Source organism: Brachyistius frenatus, unplaced genomic scaffold, assembly GCF_029030835.1.
Source record: "Brachyistius frenatus isolate BFR_SWC_R1_liver_20210118 unplaced genomic scaffold, ASM2903083v1 Contig_241, whole genome shotgun sequence".
Taxonomy (NCBI): Eukaryota; Metazoa; Chordata; class Actinopteri; family Embiotocidae; genus Brachyistius; species Brachyistius frenatus.
The window spans coordinates 309390-336601 of NW_027210840.1; the positions used below are offsets into that span (position 1 = coordinate 309390).

The 27212-nt window shown below is 46.3% G+C and overlaps 1 protein-coding gene across 1 annotated transcript; it reads left to right on the forward strand.

Moving 5' to 3' along the window:
* Nucleotides 1-446: 446 nt before the first annotated feature.
* LOC138633925 (aryl hydrocarbon receptor-like) lies at nucleotides 447-25574 on the forward strand. The gene is made up of 11 exons (XM_069720459.1): nucleotides 447-487; nucleotides 4381-4568; nucleotides 16262-16368; nucleotides 18976-19065; nucleotides 19586-19718; nucleotides 20786-20919; nucleotides 21986-22188; nucleotides 22286-22395; nucleotides 22852-22993; nucleotides 23075-24671; nucleotides 25425-25574. The coding sequence occupies exons 1-11, from the start codon at nucleotides 447-449 to the stop codon at nucleotides 25572-25574; spliced, it is 2895 nt and encodes a 964-aa protein (XP_069576560.1).
* The last annotated feature ends 1638 nt before the right edge of the window (nucleotides 25575-27212 follow it).

Here is a 27212-nt window from a genome sequence, read left to right on the forward strand (position 1 = left end):
TTTTTTTTTTTTTTTCTTTCCCTCAGGATGAAAACTCAGCATCGTTTTTGTTTTTTTGTTTTTTCCACTCGGAACAAGTTGATGTTTCCGTCCCACTGACTTTGGACCGCCGCTGCTCCCTGGTTCTTCCTCAGCTGTTCCTCTTGTGTTTTTAGCGGAGCGGATTCTGCTACGTCACTTCGGGGTTGTTGTTTTTTTGCAGGGTTTTTTTTTTTTTTTTTTTGCAGGTTTTTGGTTCAGCGGAGCGGCCCGTTGAGCCGAGGCAGCGGGAGCCTGCTGTCGTCCTGAGCCAAAAGTGCTCCTGTGTTTTCTGGTGGTATTGTGAGATGAGTTCCCGGCACGGATGCGGAGGATTATAGCGGAATATTTCCCGGAGGTTTACATGTAGCGGACACCGAGCCGTTCGTCTCAGGGTCCCGTCACAGGCTTACGTAAGACGAGCCGTCATGTATGCGGGACGCAAGAGGAGAAAACCGGTTCAGAGAGCGTGAGTCCAACACATTTCATCTCTTTATTATTCCCACCGTTTCTCCTCGTGACTCCTGTTTCACGTTCAAAATCCACGAATTCGTTTCCAGGTTCGCAAAAAAAAACGCATCAGCTGGAGCATTCAGGGTTTTTTGTTTTTTGTTTTACATTAAACAATTTAATAAATACATTTTACAGCAATATTTCGTTTCCTTCTCAGCCCAGGTGAATTTGAAAGCATCTGTAAGTGAGTGAATATTTCCTGTGAGGATATTTTGCGTATTAAAGGCTGCGGATTATTACGGGCCCGCAGGAGCGGCGGCGGCGGCCTGATCCCGCAGCCTCCGACACAGAGCTGTATTTAGTGCTGTTTAAGGAGCTGCTGCTGACACCAGCAATCAAAATAAACCCAACGAAAAAACAAAATACAATTATTATTTTTTTTCCAAAATCCTCATCTTCATTTTCCCATCATGCCCCCCTCACCCCTCCAACCCCCCTTCTTCTCCGGGACCCTCATGTTACGCCATTTTCTGTCAAAACGCCCTTCACTGCATCAGAGGGCCGTTTTTTTTTTTTTTTTTTCCCATGTCAGTTTATTATAGGATTTTTATTGTGTGTTTTTTGGATTTAATAAAATTCATCAATAAAATCCAAACATTTTTGGGAACGGTTATTTAAAAAAAATAATAATAATAATAAATCTGCAGCTCTGATGTGACTCCATTTAAAAACTCAGGTATGCACATGAAGCTGCTGTGTGTGACAGTAAACACATCTCTGCTGGTGACTAATTCATGAAGTGACCTGCACACATGCATGTGACAAGGCAGCCATTTGGAAAAAGCTGAAATGTGCAGAAGAAGGAGGCTCGTGAAATATGGACTCTTCCGGATGCAGAAACATCCTCAGACGCTTTTCCTCCCATCTGAACACGGTTCTTCTGGTCTCAGAGGCTGGAGGTGCCGTTGTGGTGCCGAGAGACGGTGGCCGCTTATAGCAGTTACAACTCTGCATTTGTGGGCCATTTTGAACCATTATTGTGACAATAGTTCATTTAAAAATGAACCTAAAAATAATAATAATCCAACACATAATAGTGAAGCTAACTGGTGTTAAAATGGGAGTGAAAACCCTGAAAATGATTCATAACGGATCTATTAATCAGATTAATGATTGTTATCAGAGGAGGAAATAAAGAATCGGTGTATTCAGTTAGTGCAGAAAACACGCGCGCGCACACACACACACACACACACACACACACACACACACACACACACACACACACACACACACACACACACACACAGACAGAGAATTTAAAAAAAGGCGAGCCTCGCAGGTCGAGCTCAGTGACCTCCCCTCTGAGTGTACAGGATAAACACGACTCCATCCATCCATATTCACTGCATGTGTGTGTGTGTGTGTGTGTGTGTGTGTGTCGTCATGGCAGCCACGCTGTGCTCTCGTGTCGCTACCGTGTTGTCAAAACACAAAAGTAAGAAGAATGAAAGGATTCGGAATTAAAATAAAAATGTATTTAAAAAAGAAATCTCAGATGTGAACCTGCCACAATCCAAAGCACGTGATTGGCTGCTGTAAATGTTTTTTATTATCGTATCAAATATATATAGATGATAAGTATATTTTAATAGGATGAAACGGCCTTTATTATGATCCTTATTGAAGCTCCACCTGCTTCCAGGTGAGTTCTGGACTCGACTGAATCTAAACTGATGCAGCTGAATTATCTTCATTCTTCCACGTTTAATAATCAGTCAGTAACATGAGTCAAAACTGTTGTTAGATTGTTTTATAACTCGGCTGTCAAACAGACAAATAGATAATTGCAAATATATTAAATCACAGTAATAAATTAGTGGGTCATGAAAATACAAATAAATTAGAAAAAAGCAGCAGAATATTTAAATATATGTGATTTATTTTCTGTGACAAAAAAAACCTTCATATTAAAGCTCATTAAATACAAATTTCAAATTAAAATGTATTTACAGTAACTTTACAAAACACAAAGAACAACAGGATGAAAATATCAAGATGTCAAATCAAAACCTTTTTCTTTTGAACCTTTCTTCTATTCTTTGTTCGTCTGGTCGTTGTTTTATGTAATGAATTATTCTCTTTAGAAATCCACCACAGATCTTCAGCCTGCACCGTTTTATTCAGTAAATCCTAAAAGTGTCACTGCTTGACATTAATATGTCAGTTTATGTTTATTAAATCCAGCTGCATTTAAAAAAAAAAAAATGAAACCAACAGAATGATGTGCAGCAGCAGAGAAAGAAAAAAAAGGTCTGGTGGATTCAACGAAACACCTCAAATCAATAAATCAATAAGGATGAAACAGACTCTCTGTGCTGTATTTACTTTTTAAGATCATGTGCACTTCATAATTCTTCATGCTGACATGTGTTTAGATTTCTTGTCTATTTTTGTGAAATGTTTTTGTCCTTTTAAGTCATTTTTTAAAGAATTATGTAGTTTTTCGCTAATAGACACAAATTTATGTTTTTTTATGTATAAAATGCAGAATTTAATCTAATTATTCGGCCACATTCGTCCAAGAAAAAAAAAAATCGCCCCACAGGGACGTTGAATTACATCTTTTCATTTTGTAAAATAGAAATAAGAAAGCAATAATAGAAGTAAAGTTCTTCAGTGTTTTTATTATTGTTGTTTGTTTTCTTTAAATCGTTTTTATTATTTGAATTTATTTGTATTCTCTGAACTGATCTCACATTGTGAACATTTTGTGTTTATTCATGAACGTATTATTTAGAGAAAGTTTACGTAATTTTGTAGCACACTTTACAACATCAAAATAAAACAAATAAAATAATTCCTGCGTTCTGAAAGAAGAAACACTTTTTTTAATTTATTGAATAGATACCCTGTGTGATTATTAAATATGAACAGCAGAATATTATCAGCAGGTAAAATCTCTGATGCTTTATTTTGAGCCTATGAAACATTAGAACAGAGCGGCTCAAACTGAGGCCCGCGGGCCAACATTGGCCCTCAGCTTCTCTATTTTGATCAATTATGACATTTAACAATCTCAAGTTTATTCTCCCTTTTTTTCTTCTTTTAAAATCCAAACTTTGACCACAAAATAATAAAATTAGTAACAGTGTTTGAATTATTAATATATTTCCTTTTGATTAAATGTAATTTCTCATCACATAAACATATATTTTATGAGAGAAGGTCTCAGGTGAATATGATTTAAACTAAAGCAAACACAGAAGCACTCTTATCATTCACAGCAGGTCTGTTTTATTTCCCTTTCTGCAGTAATAATGACAAACTTCACTATCACGTCCTCAAATCCCCAAAAATGTTTTGCTGCCGTCTCAAGACTTTAATGTTTTACTTTGAAATTCTGGACAGAAGTGAAGTTGGTTATAATATATAAAAACCTGCAGCTGAACTAGTTTTACATGATTAAAAATGATAAACTGTCAGTGATGGACTGAAATAATGATTATTTAATAGAGTGTTGTTGTTTTTTTTTATGATAGTCAGCATTCAGGTGAAAATCATGTGACCAAAACATGAAGACGGGAGCGAAACCACCTCTTTTAGAATAAAGGCTAATTGTTTTGCTCTCGATATGGACAGCCCGGTAGCACCATGATAATTACTCTGATATTTATTTGTATTGATTATGTTCCGTCCGTTATTGTAAACAAATAATTTCACATTCTGGGTTTTTATTGTGAAAGGGGCACTTCCTGTGTGTAGGATTGCGATGTTTGAAAATGTCCCACAACGTCACAGCGAGGTTAAACTGATCCGGTCCACAGATCCAGATCCAAGATCAGGTTTTTACGCCTGGTCGTGTGATGCTGACGTGTTTTTGTTTTTTTCCTCCTCTGTGACCATCAGGGTGAAGCAGGCTCCGACCGAAGCGGCCAAGTCCAACCCGTCCAAACGGCACCGGGACCGGCTGAACGGGGAACTGGAGCGGCTCGCCAGCCTGCTGCCGTTCCCCGAGGAGGTCACCGCCAGTCTGGACAAGCTGTCCATCCTCCGGCTGAGCGTCAGCTACCTGCGGGCCAAGAACTTCTTCTCGGGTACGTCCACCTGTTGGAGGTCCGGTTTCGTGGCTCCTCTGATCTCTGCTATGTCTGCTGCTGGTTAGCGTAGCTTAGCATAGTGACCGACAGCCGGGGACACCTGGACAGGGGTGTTCTGAATGTGTCTCTGCTCTGTGAATCCAGAAACACTCAAATAAACAGAAACTTAAACAGATGAGCTGCTTTTCAAAGGCGTCTGTCGCCCGCTGGTTTGTGAACGTTATGAAGCCTCCAGTTCAGATTCTGTCCGTCACCATCTTTGCTAGTTCGGAGCGGTTTGGAGCAGGAAGTGACCATATTTGGACGAGCTGGGGGAGGAGCCAGCAGTGGATCTGATTGGAAACCTGACAATAGCTGTGACCTGACTGCAACACAGGCCTGTCAATCAAACAGACACGCCCCCAAAAACAGGTCTTTTTGAAGCTTATTTTCTAATGAATGAGGGATTATTTTCAGATGGACCTCCAGAAAACTAATAAGAAGGAGTGACTTTAACTAACAACACCGAGATAACTGCTGGAGACATTTTATTCACTTTGTATTTGATGAGAGAAGTTGAATGGGAGTCTGTGGAGCCGACCTCTAGTGGCACTCGGTGGTATTGCAGCTTAAGGCACTGACAGAAGGCAAGACACTTTGGCTGGTTATATAGCTGAGCAGACGGGCTCCTGTAGTATTACACACAGCATCCCTTCAGTGCAGAAGTCCGTAGAGAAAAGAAGTGAAATAAGAAAACCACGCAGGTCATACGTGTGTCATGTATGTTTTTTTTTTTACACATGACAGAGAGTGCAGCTAAGAAGTTGGAGATGACTGAATATGAAAGATGAATAAGAGTGTTTGAGATCCGGCGAACATCTGCCGACCGGGAACGAGAAGGAAGCCGAACATCTGTCGCGCTCAGCGCTGCAGTTTGTAGTCCGACGATCTGCCTGATGTTAGAGGAGCTGCTCTGTCACATGTGGATCACGCAGCCACCGCCTCCTCCACATGATGTCATCCAGACCAGCGTCTATATATGCGTGTGTGTGTGTGTGTGTGTGTGTGTGTGTGGCATAACTGCTCCGAGGATGAGGAGATGCAGGATGAGAAAAAGTCGCATGCGAGCGGGCGGATGTGTAGGGTTCTCTCCCTGTTATTGTTATTTTAGGCGGCGATCTTGCCGAGAGGGTGCTGCAATGCGGCCGGCGACGCTCTTCCAGCATGAATAATTGAGAGAAACCTTGGAGTTTAAAGAATTTATGAAGTGGAGGCAGAGCTGTTTGTTTAAGGCAGCGGCTCTTTGAAATGGATGTTTGTGGTGAGGCGGACAGATGGACAGACGGACGGACGGACGGACGCGTGCGAACACGGCTTCTGCTGCTTCTGTCAGACACCTGCGACGCCCCGAGGAACCAAAAGAGACGTCCTGGTTCCTTCTTCGCGTCCCCTCCTGACTCGGTGCCGGAGCTGCAGCGGCTCTCGGGAACATATGGAAGCCCTCTGCGACCGCTCGGCCCGTCACAGTGAATTATTGATACTGGACCTCAGCACCGATAGGTCACGCTGCGACCTTATAGACAAAACCTCCCGTCTGACTGCATTAGCCTACTTCCTGGACGCTCTCTAAGTCATTAACGAGCTCGTGCATTGAGGAAGAAGCTCTGCGGACCCCCGGGGGAGATGGCGGGGTGAGGGGGCGGCGGGGGGCGGCGCGCCGCGGGCGGCCTGTTGTGTGTAAACAGCAGGAAGTTCGGGGCTGCAGTGCACTGTGGGAAAACGCTGCGTCGGACGTGAAACGACCTTCGTGAAGTATTCAAACGTGTTGCCTCCTTAAAGCCGGTCGAGGTTTATCGTACTTGAACACATCGCGGAAGCAGAACAAAGCTCCGGCCGAGCAGTTAATCTGCCCGACGGTATTATCCAACCCAGCTGCCATCTTTGTTGTTGACGGGCTGGTGGCTCGTTGAGGGGGGCGGGGCCTCTGATGGACACAGGACACATCCTCACAGCTGCTGCCTGTCTCTGGGTCGCTCATGTGTGACTGAGACATGGAAATCATCAACACACTCATTACCCTCCTCTTCAACTGTGTGTATCAACAACTAGTGATCTTCAGGTTTGAGCCTCCCTCGACCAATCAGAAGGCAGCGTTCTAAAACTCCTCGTTCGAGTTGTGTTTAAACAAAAGAAGACCAGAGAACTGAACTGGACTGTTTTTCTTTTCAGTATCAGATTCATTTTCCCGTCCGTTGTCCACAGCTGATGCTCGAAGACATCATCATCGTTTTCTTGATTTTTATCCAGAACTCTGCGGCCTCGCGATGCGTTCAGGAACAAGTCGGCTACGTTTTGTCAGCGATCACATCCAAAAGGACAAAAATCCACCGCAGGTTGCCTTGACGATGAGACGAGGATCAGAGCTGCATGTCAGACTGAAACGATGTAACGTCAGCTGAAGGTTCACCGGTTTCATGTCGTGTCCCTGCAGCATCCTCCTCCACATCTGTGCACATCTGTGCTGCCTCCGCAAATACATCTCCCTCCTCATTGGAGTTTTTTTGTTGGTTGTTGCGATCAAAATGTTTTTATTTTTGTTGCAGAGTTTCTCAACAATTGCGACATAATTTGCAGTTTTCAGTGACTTTGTTTTTGGCAATATGTCTAAAAAGAAGAATTTGGGGCTGTTTTCTGAATTAGTTTTTTTGTTTTTAAGCAGGAACTAATAAAGAAATAAATCTCTAATCACTTCCTTTGATAATAATCCTGCTGCACATCACAGAAAACGTTTAGTTCTGATCATTTGTTTTATTTATTGAACTTAGAGAACATCCTAAAAGTGACGTAGCTTCACAGAACGGACGTAAAACTTCTTTTACTACTTTTTTGTTGAAAAATAAAAAAATATTGCAGAGTTTGCTTGAATTTGTAATCACAAGAACTTCCTGGAGGGACTGTTGACGTCTGACGTCCAGCTTTCACGTTGATCCTCTGAAGGTGTTTACAACAAAGGAACACCTGAGCCCAGCTGACCTGCAGCTCTGAGGGACTCCGCTGTAAATAGAGACGGATTGGGAGCTTTAATCCTGCGCAGGAAGTCACCGCGCTGACGTTCGGTGTTCGAGCGTTGAACGCTGCATATTTCATAAGTTCTAACTGACGTTCACTGATCTTATTTATATTGAAGGTGAATCACATGAAACACTTCATTCACTGACATCATGTCATCCTCTTCTTCCTCCTCCTCCTCCTTCTCCTTCTCCTCCTCCGGTGTGTTCTGGTTCTGACTTGGGAACTCCTACCAGAAAACCTACAACGTAAGGGAGACATTCAGGAAATGGGTCCAAAAAAAACTACCCGGAACAAAGTCTGAGTCTAGAACCAAAATTAGGTCCGAAACCAGGTACTCCAATGAGGAGGGAGATGTATTTGCGGAGGCGGCGGCAGCACAGATGTGCACAGATGTGGAGGAGGATGCTGCAGGGACACGACATGAAACCGGTGAACCTTCAGCTGACGTTACATCGTTTCAGTCTGACATGCAGCTCTGATCCTCGTCTCATCGTCAAGGCAACCTGCGGTGGATTTTTGTCCTTTTGGATGTGATCGCTGGCAAAACGTAGCCGACCTGTTCCTGAACGCATCGCGAGGCCGCAGAGTTCTGGATAAAAATCAAGAAAACGATGATGATGTCTTCGAGCATCAGCTGTGGACGACGGACGGGAAAATGAATCTGATGCTGAAAAGAAAAACAGTCCAGTTCAGTTCTCTGGTCTTCTTTTGTTCAAACACAACTCGAAAGGAGGAGTTTTAGAACGCTGCCTTCTGATTGGTCGAGGGAGGCTCAAACCTGAAGATCACTAGTTGTTGATACACACAGTTGAAGAGGAGGGTAATGAGTGTGTTGATGATTTCCATGTCTCAGTCACACATGGACCTGGTTTCAGACTTGGTTTCGGACCTAATTTCGGGACTTCTGTCTGGTTTACGACAAGTTTCAGATCTGGTTTTAGACTTTGTTTGGGACTAGTTTTGAGACCGGTTTCTGTACCTGGTTTTGGACCTAATTTTGGTTCTAGACTCAGACTTTGTTCCGGGTAGTTTTTTTGGACCCATTTCCTGAATGTCTCCCTTACGTTGTAGGTTTTCTGGTCGGAGATCCCAGGTCAGAACCAGAACACACCGGAGGAGGAGGAGGAGGAAAAGGAAGAGGATGACATGATGTCAGTGAATGAAGTGTTTCATGTGATTCACCTTCAATATAAATAAGATCAGTGAGTGTCAGTTAGAACTTATGAAATATGCAGCGTTCAACGCTCGAACACCGAACGTCAGCGCGGTGACTTCCTGCGCAGGATTAAAGCTCCCAATCCGTCTCTATTTACAGCGGAGTCCCTCAGAGCTGCAGGTCAGCTGGGCTCAGGTGTTCCTTTGTTGTAAACACCTTCAGAGGATCAACGTGAAAGCTGGACGTCAGACGTCAACAGTCCCTCCAGGAAGTTCTTGTGATTACAAATTCAAGCAAACTCTGCAATATTTGTTTATTTTTCAACAAAAAAGTAGTAAAAGAAGTTTTATGTCCGTTCTGTGAAGCTACGTCACTTTTAGGATGTTCTCTAAGTTCAATAAATAAAACAAATGATCAGAACTAAACATTTTCTGTGATGTGCAGCAGGATTATTATCAAAGGAAGTGATTAGAGATTTATTTCTTTATTAGTTCCTGCTTAAAAACAAAAAAACTAATTCAGAAAACAGCCCCAAATTCTTCTTTTTAGACATATTGCCAAAAACAAAGTCACTGAAAACTGCAAATTATGTCGCAATTGTTAAGAAACTCTGCAACAAAAATAAAAACATTTTGATCGCAACAACCAACAAAAAAACTCCAATGAGGAGGGAGATGTATTTGCGGAGGCGGCGGCAGCACGGATGTGCACAGATGTGGAGGAGGATGCTGCAGGGACACGACATGAAACCGGTGAACCTTCAGCTGACGTTACATCGTTTCAGTCTGACATGCAGCTCTGATCCTCGTCTCATCGTCAAGGCAACCTGCGGTGGATTTTTGTCCTTTTGGATGTGATCGCTGACAAAACGTAGCCGACTTGTTCCTGAACGCATCGCGAGGCCGCAGAGTTCTGGATAAAAATCAAGAAAACGATGATGATGTCTTCGAGCATCAGCTGCGGATGACGGACGGGAAAATGAAAAGAAAAACAGTCAAATTCAGTTCTCTGGTCTTCTTTTCTTCAAACACAACTCGAACGAGGAGTTTTAGAACGCTGCCTTCTGATTGGTCGAGGGAGGCTCAAACCTGAAGATCACTAGTTGTTGATACACACAGTTGAAGAGGAGGGTAATGAGTGTGTTGATGATTTCCATGTCTCAGTCACACATGGACCTGGTTTCTGGCTTTGTTTTAGCCTGGTTTTGGACCTAATTTTGGGACTTCTGTCTGGTTTACGACAGTAAACTTTTCAGACAGCAAGTCTGAAACCAGGTCCAAAACCAGGCCAGAAACCGGTCTAAAAACAGCCCTGAACTAGTCCTGAACAAAGTCTGAAACTAGCTTTGAAACTAGAAGTGAAAGTTGTCTGAAATCAGAAAACAGATGCTCCTAGTCAAGTCTTAAACTAGTCCCAGAATCAAGTCTAAAACTGGGCCAGAAACTGGTCCGGTCTAAAAACTAGTCTGGAACCAGAGCCCTGATGTCAGGAGCAGCGTCTCTACACTGGGCTCCCTCTGGACGTGTCCTAACTATGTCTAAAGCTGAGCCCGACCACCCCGAGGAGGAAACTCGGATCTTTCGGACCCTCGATGACGTCGTGGCGTCGATCCGACGGCTCGGTTCCTTTTATCGCCCAAACTTTTCGTTCACGTCAGTCGGTTCGGTTGAATCGAACCGAGCTGCTTCCCGTCTGACAGGAAACGAGGCCACACGGATCGGTCTGAATCGAAGGGCGTCCGTATTGCGGTCCGGTGAGGGATGCAGCGCTCCTACAGGCTGCAGCTGCTGCTGGTTATGTAAGCTGCGCGGCTGCTACAGAGGTCTTGTGACATGTCAGGATGCTCGGCGTTTTTTTTCCCGATGCTCGTTATCTGAACCCCCCCCCCCCCCCCACCACCACCACCACCACCACCTCTCTCTCTCTCTCTCTACCTGTCCTTGCCCTGCAGGGCTTACCCCTCCCTCCCCGCTCAGCCCCGCCGATCACGAAACAGTCCTGCCAGGAATGCAGGCCGCCAAAGGGAAAACCTGGTAATCAGTAGTGACCCCTCCTCATGCTGCTCTGCCCAAATCCCATCACCCCCCCCCCACACACACACACACACACCCTCCCTCCGTACCCCTCTCTCTCCCACCTCCCTGCTTCTCTCCCACCTCCCTGCTTCGCCTCCCATAAGCAAATATGCGACCATGTGACGGAGGAAAACCTCGGGAAACACGAAGGCAGCGCCGGCTGCGTGCCTCCCGTTCTTGCATTAGCGGGCGACCGCGTGTTTCCTCGCTCGGCCTCCACACGTGTACGTGTTGCGTGGCGGCGGGGGCGGGGCTGTATGTGTGTGCATCGTGTGTTCATTGTGAGACACAGTGAGACACGCGTAGATCAGAGGACAGAAACACAGCAGAGACTCTCACACTGAGCTGGAAACAAACGGCTGCTCAGAAATGAAATAAATAACATAAGTACTATAATTTCCGGCCAGACCGCAACAGAGGAGGGCGGAGCTATAACGAGTGATGCCGCAACTTTTCAAATTAAAAGCCCTCCAGTTTCATACTAATTATGAAATTAATTAATTAATATTTCATATTAGTTCAGTCTGATATTTATTTGACATTTTTAAAACCAGTTTGGCCACACAGGAGTTGCGTTCACTGCAGTAGGAGTTTAGTAATCATCTGTAGATACAGAGAATATAGAGAAATGCATCCCGAAAAGAACATGCACATGCTGCTGAATTGAATCTGTTTTGATCCAAAATGTGTGTTGAGTATCAGTTTGTCATTGTTCACGTAAAATAAGCTGATTCAGCTGGTTGGGGTGGAGCTCAGCTACGTAATAAATGTTACTGAACATGAGGAGCTCTCGGAGGTAAAAAAGGTCAGAGACCGTCGGTCAATGTCCCCTCGGCAATCGTCTCCTCCATCAGCGTTGGCCCCGCCCACTACATCCTGCTCTGGTTCACTGTCAGACCAAAACCGACAAAAACTGAGAAAGAATTTCACTTGATTGAAACTTGATTTCAAACTTGAAACTCTCAAAACAGTTTTTTTTATGACACAAAAGCACGACAGGATGCTCCGGGGAGACTGAGGGGATCCTTGTGTCTGTGCGTGCGTGTGCACGCGTGTGCACGTGTGTGTGTGCAAGCGTGTGCGTGTGTGTGTGCACGCGTGTGCGGGATCTGAGTCTCCTCTCTGGCACGCATCCAAAACAAATTGCACCTCCCCGCGCTCCGCGTTAACCGATGTGGGCCATGTGGGCGGAGCTTGTGCACTAATCGTCAGCATTAACGCAGCAGCTGAGGGCCCTGCAGCCCACCGCCCCCCCCCCCAACCCCGTCCTCCTCCTCCCACACCTCCCGGGCTAAATACGCTGGGGATAACGCCATCCAAATATAGACCTGTTTCATGAATCAGGCTGCTGCTATTGTTGTCCCATGCGACCTGACATGCAATATGTGGCGTAAACAAACCGCCGCCGCCATGAAAACACACCTCCGGGACTCTGTTGCACGTAGTGATCTGAAAAATAAGATGTTTCATTCCTCCCGCTGACTGACCTTATATAACGCGGTGCAGCGAGGACGTGTCGGCGGCCCTCAAGTCTTCCCTCTGATTGGTCGCAAACACTTTAAGTCTCTTTTGGCAATGTGTGTGTGCACGGCGCCCTGCCCCCGGCGACACCCTGGTCTTCGTCCAGGATTACATGTAGGGATTGGGCAGGAAATTGAAGCAGCACTGGCACAGAACATCCTCGGTAATCCCGATGTAAATAGCACGACGGGACAAATGGAAAGTGCCCAAACATTTTGATAAATATTTGGATGTTTGTACGAGATCAGACCGCTGAGCGCTGCCTGGAGCACCGCCAGTCGGAGGCGAAGTGGACGGAGACGTTTGTCTTCGGTTCGGTCTTAAAGATGATGTTTAAAACCGAATCCTGGAGGTGTCGTCTGCTTCTCGGCTGGTTAAAGTTTGGACTCTTTCTTAAACCTTTCTCAGATTTTTAAACACCAACATGCCTTGTTTAAAGTGCACGAAAAGTGACCAGAAAAACACAAGTGAGGCTCCGTTCTTGCAGGAAAACAAAAATAAATATGTTGTTGGTGGAAATTTTCCATCCCGTTCATTAAAAAGAGGAACGTGTCCTTTTTTGGCTGATAGCCAAATATTGAATTTAAATTAGACTGAGGTTAAAAGTTTAATGACATTTTGGACCGGACGTGTTTATTTAACGCTTTTTTATTTAAACTTTATTTTACTGAAAAACACGCAAAGCTTTCAGCGTTTTCTGCTTTCAAACGATGTCCAGTTTGTTTCAGAAAGAAAAAAAGAAAGTTATCAGGCCCTGTCATGTCATGTGACTGGATAAATGGGGATTCTCGGGGAGGAACTCGGTTCCAGTTGTGTGTTCACCTTCTGCAGCTGAGGTTTGACGACCCCGTCTGGGTTTCGGGGTCACTGCCTGGTTGTCAGGTTTCATCTGTCGAGGGACTCGAGTCGCCGTGGGGCCTGGTGGGAGGAAGGACGCCACTGTGGTGGTCAAACACAGGTCGACCGGTCCCGACTGTCACATCAACACTGAACCGCGGCTCTCAAGCTTTGTTCAGGCTGCAGCCCAAAGAGACTGTTTCTGGATGGACTGGACCACAGATGGGTTATAAAAGTGAAGCCTCAAACTGCATTACCACTGAGGGCCACTAGGGGCTGGCTCCACAAAACCTCCGATAGGCTCCCATTTAAATCTGTTTACGAAGCCTCCAGTTTAGATTCTGTCCGTCGCCATCTTTGCTAGTTCGGAGCGGTTTGGGGAAGGAAGTGACCATATTTGGGCGAGCTGGGGGGGAGGAGCCAGCGGTGGATCTGACTGATCCGATTGGAAACCTGATGATACTACGTCCCGCCCACCGATAGCTGTAACCTGACTGCACTACAGGCCTGTCAATCAAACAGACACGCCCCCAAAAACAGGTCTTTTTGAATCTTATTTTCTAATGAATGAGGGATTGTTTTCAGATGGACCTCCAGAAAACTAATAAGAAGGAGTGACTTTAGCTAACAACACTGAGATAACTGCTGGAGACATTTTATTGACTTTGCATTCAATGAGAGAAGTTGAATGGGAGTCTATGACACATGAAATGTCATTTTTGCATTTTTTTTTCTGGATCCAAACCACAACTGGAAAAGGTTTGAACTGTGATTGCGGTCAGATTTAGTCTCTTGATCTGATAGCTTCACGACACACATTGACAACGTCATTTTCAGAGACAGAGTTTAGCAGAATCTGCAGTCGTCAAAGAAAAAGAAAAGATCTGAGAGCGGAGTACAAGGAAACTAGAGATGGAAATTAAAAAAAAGCGGACCCACTCAGTCAGTGGGCTTCGTCTTAGTTGGTGTTTTTTTTGGACTTTAATAGAACCGAGAGACGACAGATCTGCAGGTGAATCTTCGAACGCGTGTCTCTGTTTGTTTTCCGATAACGGACGTGAACCCCGTCGTGTTTATTGTCGTGACGTCGGAGCTCCTTTTTTGACGTGGAGACGAGCATGTGTGGGAAAAGCCAGGCTGTCGTACGTTGGGCTCGGCGGAAGCGCCTTTGGCCGCCTGCCGCGCCTCCTTTATGCCACATGTATGTTGGGAGGCAGAATGTAAGTTTTTCATTATGTACACTTGTGCCCAGTGAAGCTCGATAACGAGATCTGCTCTTTGTCCTCCTCTGGCCATTCATGAGGCTTCATGTTGGCCCACTTCTTCTGGCTGGATGACGCCGCTGCTGCTGCATACCTGAAGTTTCTGATGTGTGAACGAGCAAAGGGCTCAGCGGGCACGCAGCTCGGTGCTGTTTGGAGGAAGAACCGCTCACGTGTCCAGTGATGCCTTCAGGGACTTCTCTTGTGTCTGCATCCCTAATTATAATCTACGAACTACGTTTTCTAAATCCTGTCACTCCTCTTTTAAAGAGTTATCGGAACATCCTGATATTTTAAGAATTACACGAGTCTGGCCTGAAAGTAACAATGTGAAGAAGGCAGACCGAGAAACTTGATTCATTTGTAGGTTAAACGGCTATTTCCTGTGAAAGTGAGTTTCTGAGGGTCATATACATGAACATGTCATCGAGGTCTTTAAGTCTTCAAGACCTGCTGGAAGTTTGACTTCGATTCGATCTGATTCGTTTCCCTCCAGTTTCACAGATATAACTGGGTGTCGTCTGCGTAGAGGTGGAACTTTCACGTCGTGAATTTTTTGTTTTGTTTTTTTGATTGACAGGAGGGCTTTAAGAAGCTGTAAGCGGAGAACTGATGAGACTTTCTGTCGGATAAATGACTTGAGCTATCATTTATCAATACGTGATGTATTAGCTGATGGTGGAAACAGGCCGCAGACAAAGGGATGGGGGGGGGGTGCGCTTACGCCATCTCCATTACGTGGGATTATGTCACATGTTGTCGGCGGGCTCCTAAAAGTCGCCCCTCGACCAAAGCCAAATCTCGTGTGAAGTCCAGATGCTCCGCTGCCGCTCCGCCTCGCTGATGGACTCATTCTTAACCCAGTTCGCAGAAAACAAAAGACTTGACCCAGAACCCGCTCAGCGAATCATGCCAACACATCACCTTTGGGGTCAAAGATCATCGCAGGTCGCCGCACGCTGCTCCCTCAGGGGTCAGAGATTAATGGGCTTGACCGCTGCTCTCTTTCTCATGACATCACCGCAGCTCATCAGACAACCGTGACAACGTCAGCTGTAGCTGACGGTTTATTAATCGTCGATAATCTGCTGATCTGCCGTCACTTCATGATGTTTTCGGTCCAAAAACAAAGTTTAAATGATCAACTCAGCAGCTAATCTATGATTCTCTTTTAGTTTTTACTCCTAATGGGCTCAGTGATCAATAATTAAACTGTTAATCACGTAATTAGTTGGCTTCAAAACTAACATATAACACTCTGAACTGGCACTGCATTAAAAACAGACACTATTCTGGAGTGGAAATCACTGCACGGCCTCAGGAACACTTGTGAAAACCATCGTCTGTGAACACAGTTCATCGCTGCATCCACAAATGCAGGTTAAAACTTTCCAAAGAAGAAACCAGATAGAAACATGATCCTTCTCTGAGCCTGAGCTCGTTTAGGATGAATTGAGGTGTTTAATGAAAATCTATCGAATAGTTTCTCTCAAACCTCCAGATATGAACCTCTGACGGCTTCAGGTGACGTAAACAAACAAACAAACCTCACAACAAGCTGATTATTTTCTTTTAGTTGTCGTTAAAATTCCGGAAATGCAGACGCGTGTGTTAAACTGCAGCTTCTCAGGAGACTCGAGGAAGAAGAAATGTGTTTTTTTGTTGTTTGTTGATGTCACGACAAACAAACATGATACGAGGAAATGAGAGTGGAAGTTGTTGTGATGAAAGTGTAATGATCCAACATACGTGACTGACTCCCGTCCGTCTGTCTTTGTGTCTCTGCAGTCGCCCTGAACAGTCGCAACAGAGCGACTCCGACCGCCAATGATGACAACGGCAAGGCGGCAGGAGCGGCGGACGGCAAGATCTCCGAAGGCGAGCTGCTGCTGCAGGTCAGTCGTCGTATGACCGATTAACCATCAAAAGGAATATTCTTCCTGCCGTATCTTCTTCTTCCTGCGGCTGCTAACGAGCCGAACATGCATGAAAATCAACGTTTCAAGCGCTTCGGCTCAAAAACGACGACTCGAAAAGAGAAAGCCACATGTAGAGTTTGTTAAAAACAACTATTGACATGTTAAAATGTGGGAGAAGGGAAGCCCATCGTTACCATGCCAACAGGAAGAAAAGCATGCTGCTTTCCATTTAAAAATATTTCAATCAGTTTGTTGTTCAAGCAGTTAAAACATATCCGTGAACTCGCAAATAAAACTCACAAAATCCTGAGAATCTGCATTGGTCCGAGATTCCCTCAGCTTCAGGTGTTTATGCTAAGCTAAGATAACAGCTGCTTCTCTCTGGTAAACCTTTCTCTCCGTTTTGTTTTTATTGTTATTTCCTGTTTTGCTGTCAACAAAGTTTTAGTTAAAAAAAAAACATTCATCCTCATGATAATTTTGTATCAGGCTGATCTTTCTACTTTAAATACAGAGGGGACGTCGCAGTAGTCAGGTGACCATCAGGAGTCTGCACAGGTTCTTTTATTATGAAAATTCTCTGTGCTCTTCCTGTCTGGCAGATATGCTCCGTACAGCTTAAATGTGATCATTTATTGGGAAAAGTCCTGGAATATCTGGACGTTTTGTTTGTGTTCTTTAAATTTTAGTCGCCATTTATCAAAATAATATTTTCCATCAATCTTTCTGAACCTGGACATTTTCCTGGAGCTCCAGGTTTTTGGAGGAAAAGCACTGAGTTGGCGAGAAGGAGCAGCTCTCCGGTTCAGGAGGCTCCGTGGCCTCGCTAACCGAGCAGAGAGACGGCTGACAGCTCTTTTCTACCGCAGTCACCGATTTTCCGGTCCAGTTTCTTCCTATGTGAATCAGAGTGGCATTCCAGGAGAGGAATCAGGCAGCAGGAAGAGGAAGAAGGAAGCAGGAAGAAGGAAGAAGAAAGAATGAAGCAGGAAGCAGGCTGCCGGCCAGAAACTTTACTCTTATCAGGAACATCAGCATCAGAGATGAAGGCTCCTCATCTTCCTCCTCCTCCTCCTCCTCTGCCTCTGCCTCATCCTCTTCCTCCTCATCTTCCTCTTCTTTTCCTCCTCATCCTCTTCTTCCTCCTCCTTTTCTCCTCCTCTTCCTCCTCCTCTTCATCCTCCTCCTCCTTTTTCGTGGTGATGATGAAGGTGATGAAGATGATGGTGATGATGATGGTGGTCTGAGCTCTCCTTCAGCCTGTGTGTGTGTGTGTGTGTGTGTGTGTGTGTGTGTGTGTGTGTGTGTGTGTGTGTGTGTGTGTGTGCGTGTGTGCGTGTGTGTGTGTGTGTGTGTGTGTGTTGATGTTTACGAGGAGGAAGTGTGTCAGATAATCCCAGTGGGCGGCTGGTGGGTCGTCAGGCAGAACAACATGGCGTCGGCGGCGTTACTCATCGCTGCCCCTGGCAGGACATGACTCCCTGGATGTTTGTGAGGACAGTCGGGTGTGTCTGTTTACGAAATGCTCTCGTATTGTAAAAGTTTGGGAACTGAGGAGACCGGTTTCTAGAGTTTTGAAAGTAAAATGTGGTCCCATTCTTGCCTGATATTAGATTTCAGCTGCTCAACAGTTCAGGGTCTCCTGTGTGATATTTCTCATCTCATGATGCCCCAAATGTGCACTGATAACAAGCTGGATGGTCCCTTTCCCCTTTAACCTGGAGGATGCAGTGTCCATGATTTCCAAAAAGAATCTCAGATTGTGATCCATCAGACCACAGGACAGTTTTCCACTTCACCTCAGTCCATCTTCCAGAGAAGGCAGCGGTGTTTCTGGATCATGTTTCTATCTGGTTTCTTCTTTGGAGAGTTTTAACCTTCATTTGTGGACACAGCGATGAACTGTGTTCACAGACGATGGTTTTCACAAGTGTTCCTGAGCCCGTGCAGTGATTTCCACTCCAGAATAGTGTGTGTTTTTAATGCAGTGCTGCCTGAGGGCCCGAAGATCACCACCATCAAATATTGGTTTTCAGCCTTGTCCGAGATTTCTTCAGAAATCAATTTTTGTCCAGATTTCTCCAGATTCTCTGAATGTTTTAATGATATTATGAACTGTAGATGATGAAATCCACTTATTCTTTGTAGTTTTACGTTGAGGAACATTATTTTTAGATTGTTGCACTATTTTCCCACACAGTCTTGCACAGAGTGGTGAACCTCTCCCCATCCTCGCTGCTGAGAGACTCTGCCTCTCTGAAATCATCTTTTTATACCTAAACATGTTACTGACTTGTTGCCATGGTAACCTGATTAGTTGTGAGATGTTCCACCAGGTGTGGTTTTTTTTTTTGCGTTACACAACTTTTCCAGGTCAAACTGAACTACATTTGCTGTCTGAGTTTTTGTCTCCATAGCTCCCTTCTGAAAGCTGCGTTTGTATGATGTTTCACAGAGTCGAGGTGTAGTACCAGCCTCCACACAGCAGGGGGCGCTGCAGACAGTATGAGGAGGTCCGGGTTTATTTGTTAAACACTCGACCCGGTGAAATAAGTAACGGACATGTCTGTCTTCGGCCTGCAGGCTCTCAACGGGTTCGTCCTGGTCATCACCGCCGGCGGCACCATCTTCTACTCCTCCCACACCATCCAGGACTACTTGGGCTTCCATCAGGTATCAGACACGCTCGCTCAGGACTGATCACATGATCAGGACCGGAAACAGGAACCGGGTCTGTTCTGATGTGGGGAAAACTCTTCTCAGACAGCGAGTCTTTAAAAAAAAAACACCAAAAAAAACTGCCTATTAAATATGAATATTTCCCTCCACGATGATAAACTGAACTTCCTTTGAACACCTGATTTGATCAGCTGACTTTGCTGCGAGCTGATTGGCTGGACGCTGAGGACTGGACCGGGCTTCACTCAGCACCTTAAACACTTGACGTTATTTTTAACACTTTCTGACATTTTGAATCCCAAAAAACACCAAATTAAATATTGGAGAAGATAATCTGGAGGTTCATCAATGATGAAAAGAATAATCAGCTGCAGCCACACGTGTTTTTTGATTGATCTGTTGCTGTCAGATCTTTATTATATTTGGTGATTTCTTTTTCAGGTGTATAATGTGGCCCACTTCCTGTCTGTCTCTGGGTTCTCTGACTCCTCCTCCTCCTCTCTGTCTTCATCAGACCGACGTCATGCACCAGAGTGTGTACGAGCTGGTCCACACCGAGGACCAGCAGGAGCTGCGGAGGAACCTGCACTGGGCCCTGAACCCTCCTCCTGACGCCACGCCGGCCATCAGCCAGGACTCCCCTCAAGGTGACCGACCGCTCTCTGCCTCCCCCTGCAGGTGAACGGCGGCGGTGGGAGCTGAGTTGATCTGATCCCGATGTTGATTGATGAAGTCGATTGATGAAGTCGATTGATGAAGTCGCTTTCCGCACTGCACGGAAAACAACAAACCTGGGTCGGAGCTGCAGTAAACCGATATCATTCGGTTAGAACGCGCAGTTTAGACATTAAGCTGTAACACCAGGTCAGATCACATGACCCAGTAATCTGCACGGTGGCTTACGTGGTGAAGTGGTCCCAGATCTGTATTTGGGTTTTAAGATGCTTACGTGTGTGAGTGTGTGTGTGTCTGTGACACAACACCAGATCCGACCCTCCACGAGTTTCTGTGTTTGTTCCGGTGACGAGAGCGGAGCTTTTCAGCTGAGCTGACTGTAAACGAGGAGTCAGTTTATGTTGATGACGTCAGTTTCGAGCTCCCCTCGACAACATTTCTTTTGCTGAAAAAATTGCGCGAATTTTACAGAATTTCAAGCCGCTTGAACTTCCCGAAGTTGTGTTGAACATCGTGATCGTCGGCGTTTCCCGCAGGGACCGAGAAACACTTTAATCTCCGTGTTCGAGCCCAAACTGAAAAACATTTCATCTGTGGATCAGAGACATCTGACAGAATTTAGAAATACGATTTAAAAAATAAAAAAAAGCCTTTCTTCCGCTGCAGGTACCGGCTCGACGCCACTCGTGTCGGTACCAGGTAGTTTCCCACTGAAGGTCGCTGCCACTTTCTTTATCGATGACTCATGAAATGCTGCGACATCGTCTTCACAAGCGATGGAGGAGACAGAGAGGATGCTGCTCTTTACTCTGTTTGAAAAATAGAACCGGGTGCCGAGCCGAGGAAAAGAGGCTTAAGTTTGTGTTTCCAGCTGGAAACACAAAACTTTTTGAACCAAATCTGATGCGACAGAAATGAAGCTGCATCCGTTTTCAGCTGCATTTGAATGTGTGACGCTCTGCTGGCCTCCGGTTCCATTTGAATAAAAGGTACCGGTACCGGTGCAGCGGTGAACTCAGCCTGATGTTTGTCTCCACAGAGATGGAGCCCGACAGCAGCTCGACTCTGGTCACCTACAAACCTGAACAGCTTCCTCCGGAGAACTCGTCTTTCCTGGAGAGGAGCTTCGTGTGCCGCTTCCGCTGCTTGCTGGACAACTCGTCTGGCTTCCTGGTAGGTCACATGTCCGAACGACGGAGACGTTGCAGGCTGAACACACCAAGGACTAATGTGGACTTTGGACCCTACTTGAACCCCAGAGACCAAAACAAACATGCAGGAGCATCATTCAGCTTTGATGCTCCACAAATCTGGAACGAACTGCAGGTCTACTGCAACTCAGCTGCGACTCTGCAGGTTTACTGCGACTGCAGTCCTGCTGCGACTCTGATCCTTTAAATCCAGGCTGAAGACTTCCCTGTGGGATCATTAATCTGATCTTCTGCAGAAAAACGTGCAAGCAGACCTGCCTCTTAAAGGCTTTAATTCATGCTACATCAAAAACACACCTGTGATTAGCGAATAGAGTCAGGGTGACCCGCTGAGCTCAGATTATCGGCTCTCTACACCAACAGAAGTGGATTTGAACTTGACTTCAATGCATTTCCGGAACTCGTGTGCTCGGCTGGTCGAAGTCCAAACAGAGTCTCCTCCCGCTGGTCCGGTCTGGTGCTGCATCGCTCTCCTGCCTCGTAACACGTTCAACCAGGTTTTCATTTACTGGGAGTGGAAACACTTCTCCAGGCGCTCGCTGGGTTTATAATGAGACAAATAAAAACACAGGACAGAGGATGAGCTGATAAACCACTCAGCAAAGCTCGGAGCGAGCATCCCAACCCTGGCACCACGTTTGGTTCCAGTTGGGTTTGCCAATTTTGATTTATGAGCATTTTTCGAAAATTTTAATTCCAGACTAAAGTTGAAAATTGTATAATTAATCAACGGATTGACGTATACTAATTCTTTTCTAAACCTTAGATCAGTTTTGGGACAAGTGGCCCAGCGCTCTAGGATAAGTTTCCAAAAATAGGTTTTAGAGATAATTGGGGGAAAAAAGTCCCAGAAATTGACATTTTGAAAGCAGAAGTGTTTTGGAGCAAAGATGCAGATTTGAATAGTGAAAGAATTTTGACCGTAGCCCAAACTGATTTGGGTTTCACAGGACCGTTTCAGTGACCACATGTAACAACAACCGTATTCTTATGAGCACGTGTCATAAAGACTGGTTTTAACCTCACAGGCGCTGAGCATCCACGGCCGCCTCAAGTTTCTGCACGGACAGAACCAGCGGCAGGAGAACGAAGGGAAGGCGCCGCCGCAGCTCGCCCTGTTCGCCATCGCCACGCCCCTGCAGCCTCCATCCATCCTGGAGATCCGGACCAAGAACATGATCTTCAGAACCAAACACAAGCTGGACTTCACGCCTCTGGCCTGCGACGCAAAGTAGGTTTTTGTCTCTGGGCTCGTCGAGGAAGTGGATTTCAGATCGTTAATGTCGTATTTGAGGTTTGATGGATGTGATCTTTGGTTGTCTCTGCAGGGGGAAGATCGTGTTGGGCTACACGGAGGCCGAGATGAGGGTCAGAGGATCTGGATACCAGTTCATCCACGCAGCAGACATGTTGTACTGCGCAGAGAACCACGTCAGAAGTGAGTAATGTTGAAGTCGCCAACTTTTCTTTCTTTATCTGGCAGATCAGGGAAACAAACAAACAACAGCTATTTTAGTCCCAGTCCCTTCCAAAAATGTTGAGGAGGTCCGGTCCAACCTGGTCAGAGAGTTCAGACAGCTTTCGTAAGTAATCCTCCTTCTCCTCTCCTTCGCATCTCCTGGGCGTCTCCTTCGCGTCTCCTGGGCGTCTCCTTCTTGTCTCCTTCGCGTCTCCTTCGCGCCTTCTGGGCGTCTCCTGGGCGTCTCCTTCGCGTCTCCTTCACATCTCCTTCTCGTCTCTAACATGCATGAAAACTGAAGATTTGTACTTATGACGTCATTTTCTTTCTCTTGAATTGGATTTGATAAAATCGTCCGCTAGTTTGAGTGCTTCCAGGAGGTTCTCGTTGATTCTTTAATCCACGCTAGTCCGTGTTTGTGTTCCTTGTGTGCAGTGATGAAGACCGGAGAGAGCGGTCTGACTGTGTTCCGGCTCCTCACCAAGGAGAACCGCTGGAAGTGGGTCCAGGCCAATGCCCGGCTGGTCTACAAGAACGGCAAACCAGACTACATCATTGCCACCCAGAGGCCTCTCCTGTACGTCTATGTGTCGGGTTAAAATCGCACATTGCCGTGGTGACGTCTCCCGATGCTGATCCTGTTTTTCTGGTTCCACAGGGACGAAGAAGGAGGAGAGCACCTGCGTAAGCGTTCCATGCACCTCCCCTTCACTTACGCGACAGGCGAGGCGCTGCTCTACCAGTCCAACCACCCCATTGCCGGCTTCAGAGACGGAACCCACGAGAAAAACAGCAGCAAGTCGAAGAAGAGCCGCACCGAGCGGCTGGTGCGGGACGGTCTGGACCCGGGCTCCCTGCTCGGGGCGCTCATGAGCCAGGACGAGTCGGTGTACGTCTGCCAGCCGGCACTGGAGCCCAAGATGTCCTTCCACAGCAGCTTCTTCGGAGAGCAGATGGGCTTCTCCGACTCCGAACCCTCCGGCCTGCGCAAGAGCTGGGACGAGCCGACCAACGGCCTGATGGGTCTGGGCGTCACCGAGCCGGGCACCAGCTTTGACCCGCTGCTGGCCACGCTGGACTCCCTCTCTCTGGAGAGCCAGGGCGTCGTGGAAGCAGAGGACGGGTTTTGCTCGAACGGCGAGCTGTTCGGCGCTCTGGAGGGGCTGGGGCTGAGCGCCGAGGACCTGGAGCTGCTGCTGCTGGACGAGCGCATGATCCGAGTGGAGATGGACCCCGAACGCGTGCCCACCCTGGACGACCTGCTGACCAACGACGAGATCCTCTCGTACATCTACGACTCCATCGAAGGAAAGACGGAGTCGGCGGAGCACGGAGGACAGGCGCCTCCGAGCACCGCCTCGGTGACCTCGGTGATCTCCACGACCGTGACCCTACCTGACGTCCACCCCCCCTCTGACACCCGTGTGCAGATGCAGTTCCCTCACTGTAAGCAGGCTCCCATCGTGCAGCTCTCCCAACAGATGCAGCAGCACCTCAGCATGCGACCATGTAAAGTGACGCATGACTGGGGCCAGCAGAGTGACCGTGTGGCGAACACCATGGTCAACGGAGACACGGTGGGACAGAACCACTCTGTCCCCGAAGGACAGTGGAGGGCTCAGGACATCCTGGCCACGGCAGGGATCCAGCTGGAACACTTTAACACGCACCAGACTGTTTTCAGTGACAAGGCGTCCGACCTGGACGCCAAGCTGCAGCAGCAGCACCAACACTACCTTCAGCAGCAGCCGCCGCGGATCCAGAAGCAGCTGATGCAGCAGTGCCACGCCAAGCAGAAGGCGGCCAACCTCAACGGGCTGTGTGGCATCAGCTCGGAGCGCTCGGCAGGAAAGTCCCAGTGGCAGGACTACGGGTTCAGCGAGAGTCACGGCGGCAGCGCCTGCCTTGATAACAGCCAAAAACCTCTTAGCAACACCTCCCTGGAGTCGTGCATGGATTACAGCATGCCCGATATGGACAACGCGGATTACTCGATCAGTGGAAGTGGTTTGTTCGGGAGGAGCGGACAGCAGCAGGGGGCCGAGTCCTCCGTCTCGTCCTTCCAGGGGATGAACCACAAGCGGGAGCCGGAGCAGATCCCGGTCCCCTTAGTACAGGTCGTCTCCACCCTGTCGCAGTGCTCCCCCCCCAACACCTCCCTGGAGCAGATCCTCGGGGTGGGCAAGCCCTGCCGGCAGCTCGACCACTATGGCATGGTGGCCTCAGAGATCCCCCACGACTCCAACCACAGTAAGGTGAGGCGGCTCGAACACGCACAGGGTGGCGAAAAGTTTGGATGTTCACTGTTTAGGATTGTGGTGCTCAAAAAACTAATAAAGAACATAAACTCAGAACATAAACCCAGAACAAAAACCTAGAACATAAACTCGGAAAACAAACTAAGAACATAAACCTCGAACATAAATCTACAACATAAACCTAGATTACAAACCTACAACAGAAACTAAGAATATAAACCTACAACAGAAACTCAGAAAACAAACTGAGTACATAAACTCAGAACATTGACCTAGAACTTGAACATAGAACATAAACCTAGAACTTAAACCTAGAACATAAACCTTGAAGATAAACTCAGAAAACAAACTAAGAACATAAACTCAGAACATAAACCCAGAACATGAACCTCGAACATAAACCTAGAACATGAATCCAGAACATAAACTCAGAACATAAACCTCAAGTTATTGAGATCTTTTATAAACATGCGAAACAAAAATACAAATATTTACAAACAGGGTTATAATCTACACAGTTCCACCTTATTACTATATTTTACTGCACTGCATCACCTGCAGCTCTCAGAATGAAACCTCACTAAGTTCAAATCATTATATTCAGGATCTAAACTGAGACTTCTTTTTTTTTTTTTAAATTACACTTCCTTACTTGTCGTCTTTGGGTCGTCGTGCTTTTATTCTTTTCTCTAAAACGCGTTTGAATGTTGAGACATGAAGGAGCTCACGATCTCCTCTGATCCCGTGCAGATGGAGAACAGCTGCATCCTGAACACTTCCTACCCAGGAGGCTGCGCTCTGCCCAACGGCAATGGACCGGCGCCCCCTGCTGTCCAGATGCCCGGCCCCGAAACTCTCCCCAGCCTCGCAGACCCACCAGCCACCGGCTTCTACCTCTGACCATGTGACCGGGCAGTCAGTCAGTCGGTCGGTCGGTCGTCGGGCAGCGGACACCGTGCAGTGACTGGAGCAGCCTTATACATCCAGATAACAGCAGAGTCGCAGGCCTGCAGGTTCTTCCTGTTTCCGTTTGAATTTCTAATGTTTTTTCGCCGGGAGGGGGGGCGGGGTCAGTGTGTTGTACTTCAAGTCATATTATCATATGAGTTCTTTGTTTACAATAATGCAGTGAAGAGCGCTCAGTGGAGTTTTTATTTGAAGTCGTGCCGAGACGTAAATCTGTCCGGCCGAGTCTCACGGTTGCTGCGTTCAGATACACCGCAAAACTATTTAGATTTAAGTTTTATATCGACTATTCACTATTTAAATCTTTGAAAATATATAATATACATGTGTTATTATATGAAGGATTTGGTTATAGTTTATAACAAAGGTTAAATGCTGCTGGAGCCTCAGAACGAAGGTTCGTTAGGAAATTAAATGTTCGCAGGTTTTTGATCCCCTTCCGTTGGCCCTGTTAAAGTTTCGTCTGAGGTGAACGTTGTTTTTGCCCTGTACCTGAACGCAGCACACGAACACACTGTGATCTCCGCTTCGGTTTCTCTCTCGTATGCATTTTTTTTTTTCCTGTTGTGCTACAAGAATGTAATCTCAGTGTTCAGTGATTTCTCCGTTGAACGGTTTTCAACAACGAGATTAATCCATACTTGTTTGAAAAAAGTCTAGAAGTTTTGAAATTATGGCGAGAAATCTCCTGCACTTTATTTCAAGCGCCCAGTAAATGCAGTCGGGGGGTGAAAACAGCCCACCCTGACTCCTCCTCTTTTAATTTGGAGCTCCTGATGGACCGTGTTTTTATTCTTCAGGTGACGGGTTAATGTCCTCACAAGCACAAACACTTCTGTACAACTAGTGTCATCACTTTTATCTTGAATTGTGTTTTTATGTCGATTGTCTCCGGATGAGTTTTCTTCCTTTTTTTTTTTTTTTCTAATTGTTAAAACTTTAACTGACTAGAAGAAAATTTTAAGTCTCTGTATTTATTTGTGTCCTTCAGCAAGTTCTGATTGTTTATTAACATTAGGACATTTAGTCAAACTGTGAGACGTCGTCTCGAAATGATTCGTCCTCCTCGACCGACTGAAATCATTCTACGGTGAATCCAGACTCGTTAAATCAGATTCATGTGAGAGGCCCGGTTCACACCTGGTATTAACATGCGTCCCGATTGACCACCTGTGATCGGATCTCCCCGTTCTATTTGCAGGTAAACACGGAAATAAACACGTGAACACGCAAATAATTTGTAATTCCCAACCTGAACCGTCAGACCCGACCCGATAGCGTCGTTTCAGACTCAGATTATTGAATTATTCCAGCGAGGTTTGAGAGGGTCGGGCTCTGTGCTGCGCTGGATTAGTGAACTGTGCGAGGGGGCGGGGCTTCTTCCACAGCTGTGGGTCTGATGTAAAACAAAATTTACCCAGAGGAGTCTTGAAACCAGCGCCAGGTAGATAGCAGAGTTTTTATTCAGGAAACAGCTGCTTTATAGACACCAGGTCAGTCTGCAGGAAATCTGCCTATTTCCTGTACAGGTTTATACTGGTTTTAAGACTAGTTTTAAGACTAGTTTTGGAC

Excerpts from the sequence above, each read along its gene's own strand:
- LOC138633925 (XM_069720459.1), top strand. The coding sequence starts at position 447 with ATGTATGCGGGACGCAAGAGGAGAAAACCGGTTCAGAGAGC. Across the intron at positions 20,920-21,985 it reads ACAACTCGTCTGGCTTCCTG|GCGCTGAGCATCCACGGCCG; the intron begins GTAGGTCACATG and ends TTAACCTCACAG. Across the intron at positions 22,396-22,851 it reads CGCAGAGAACCACGTCAGAA|TGATGAAGACCGGAGAGAGC; the intron begins GTGAGTAATGTT and ends CCTTGTGTGCAG.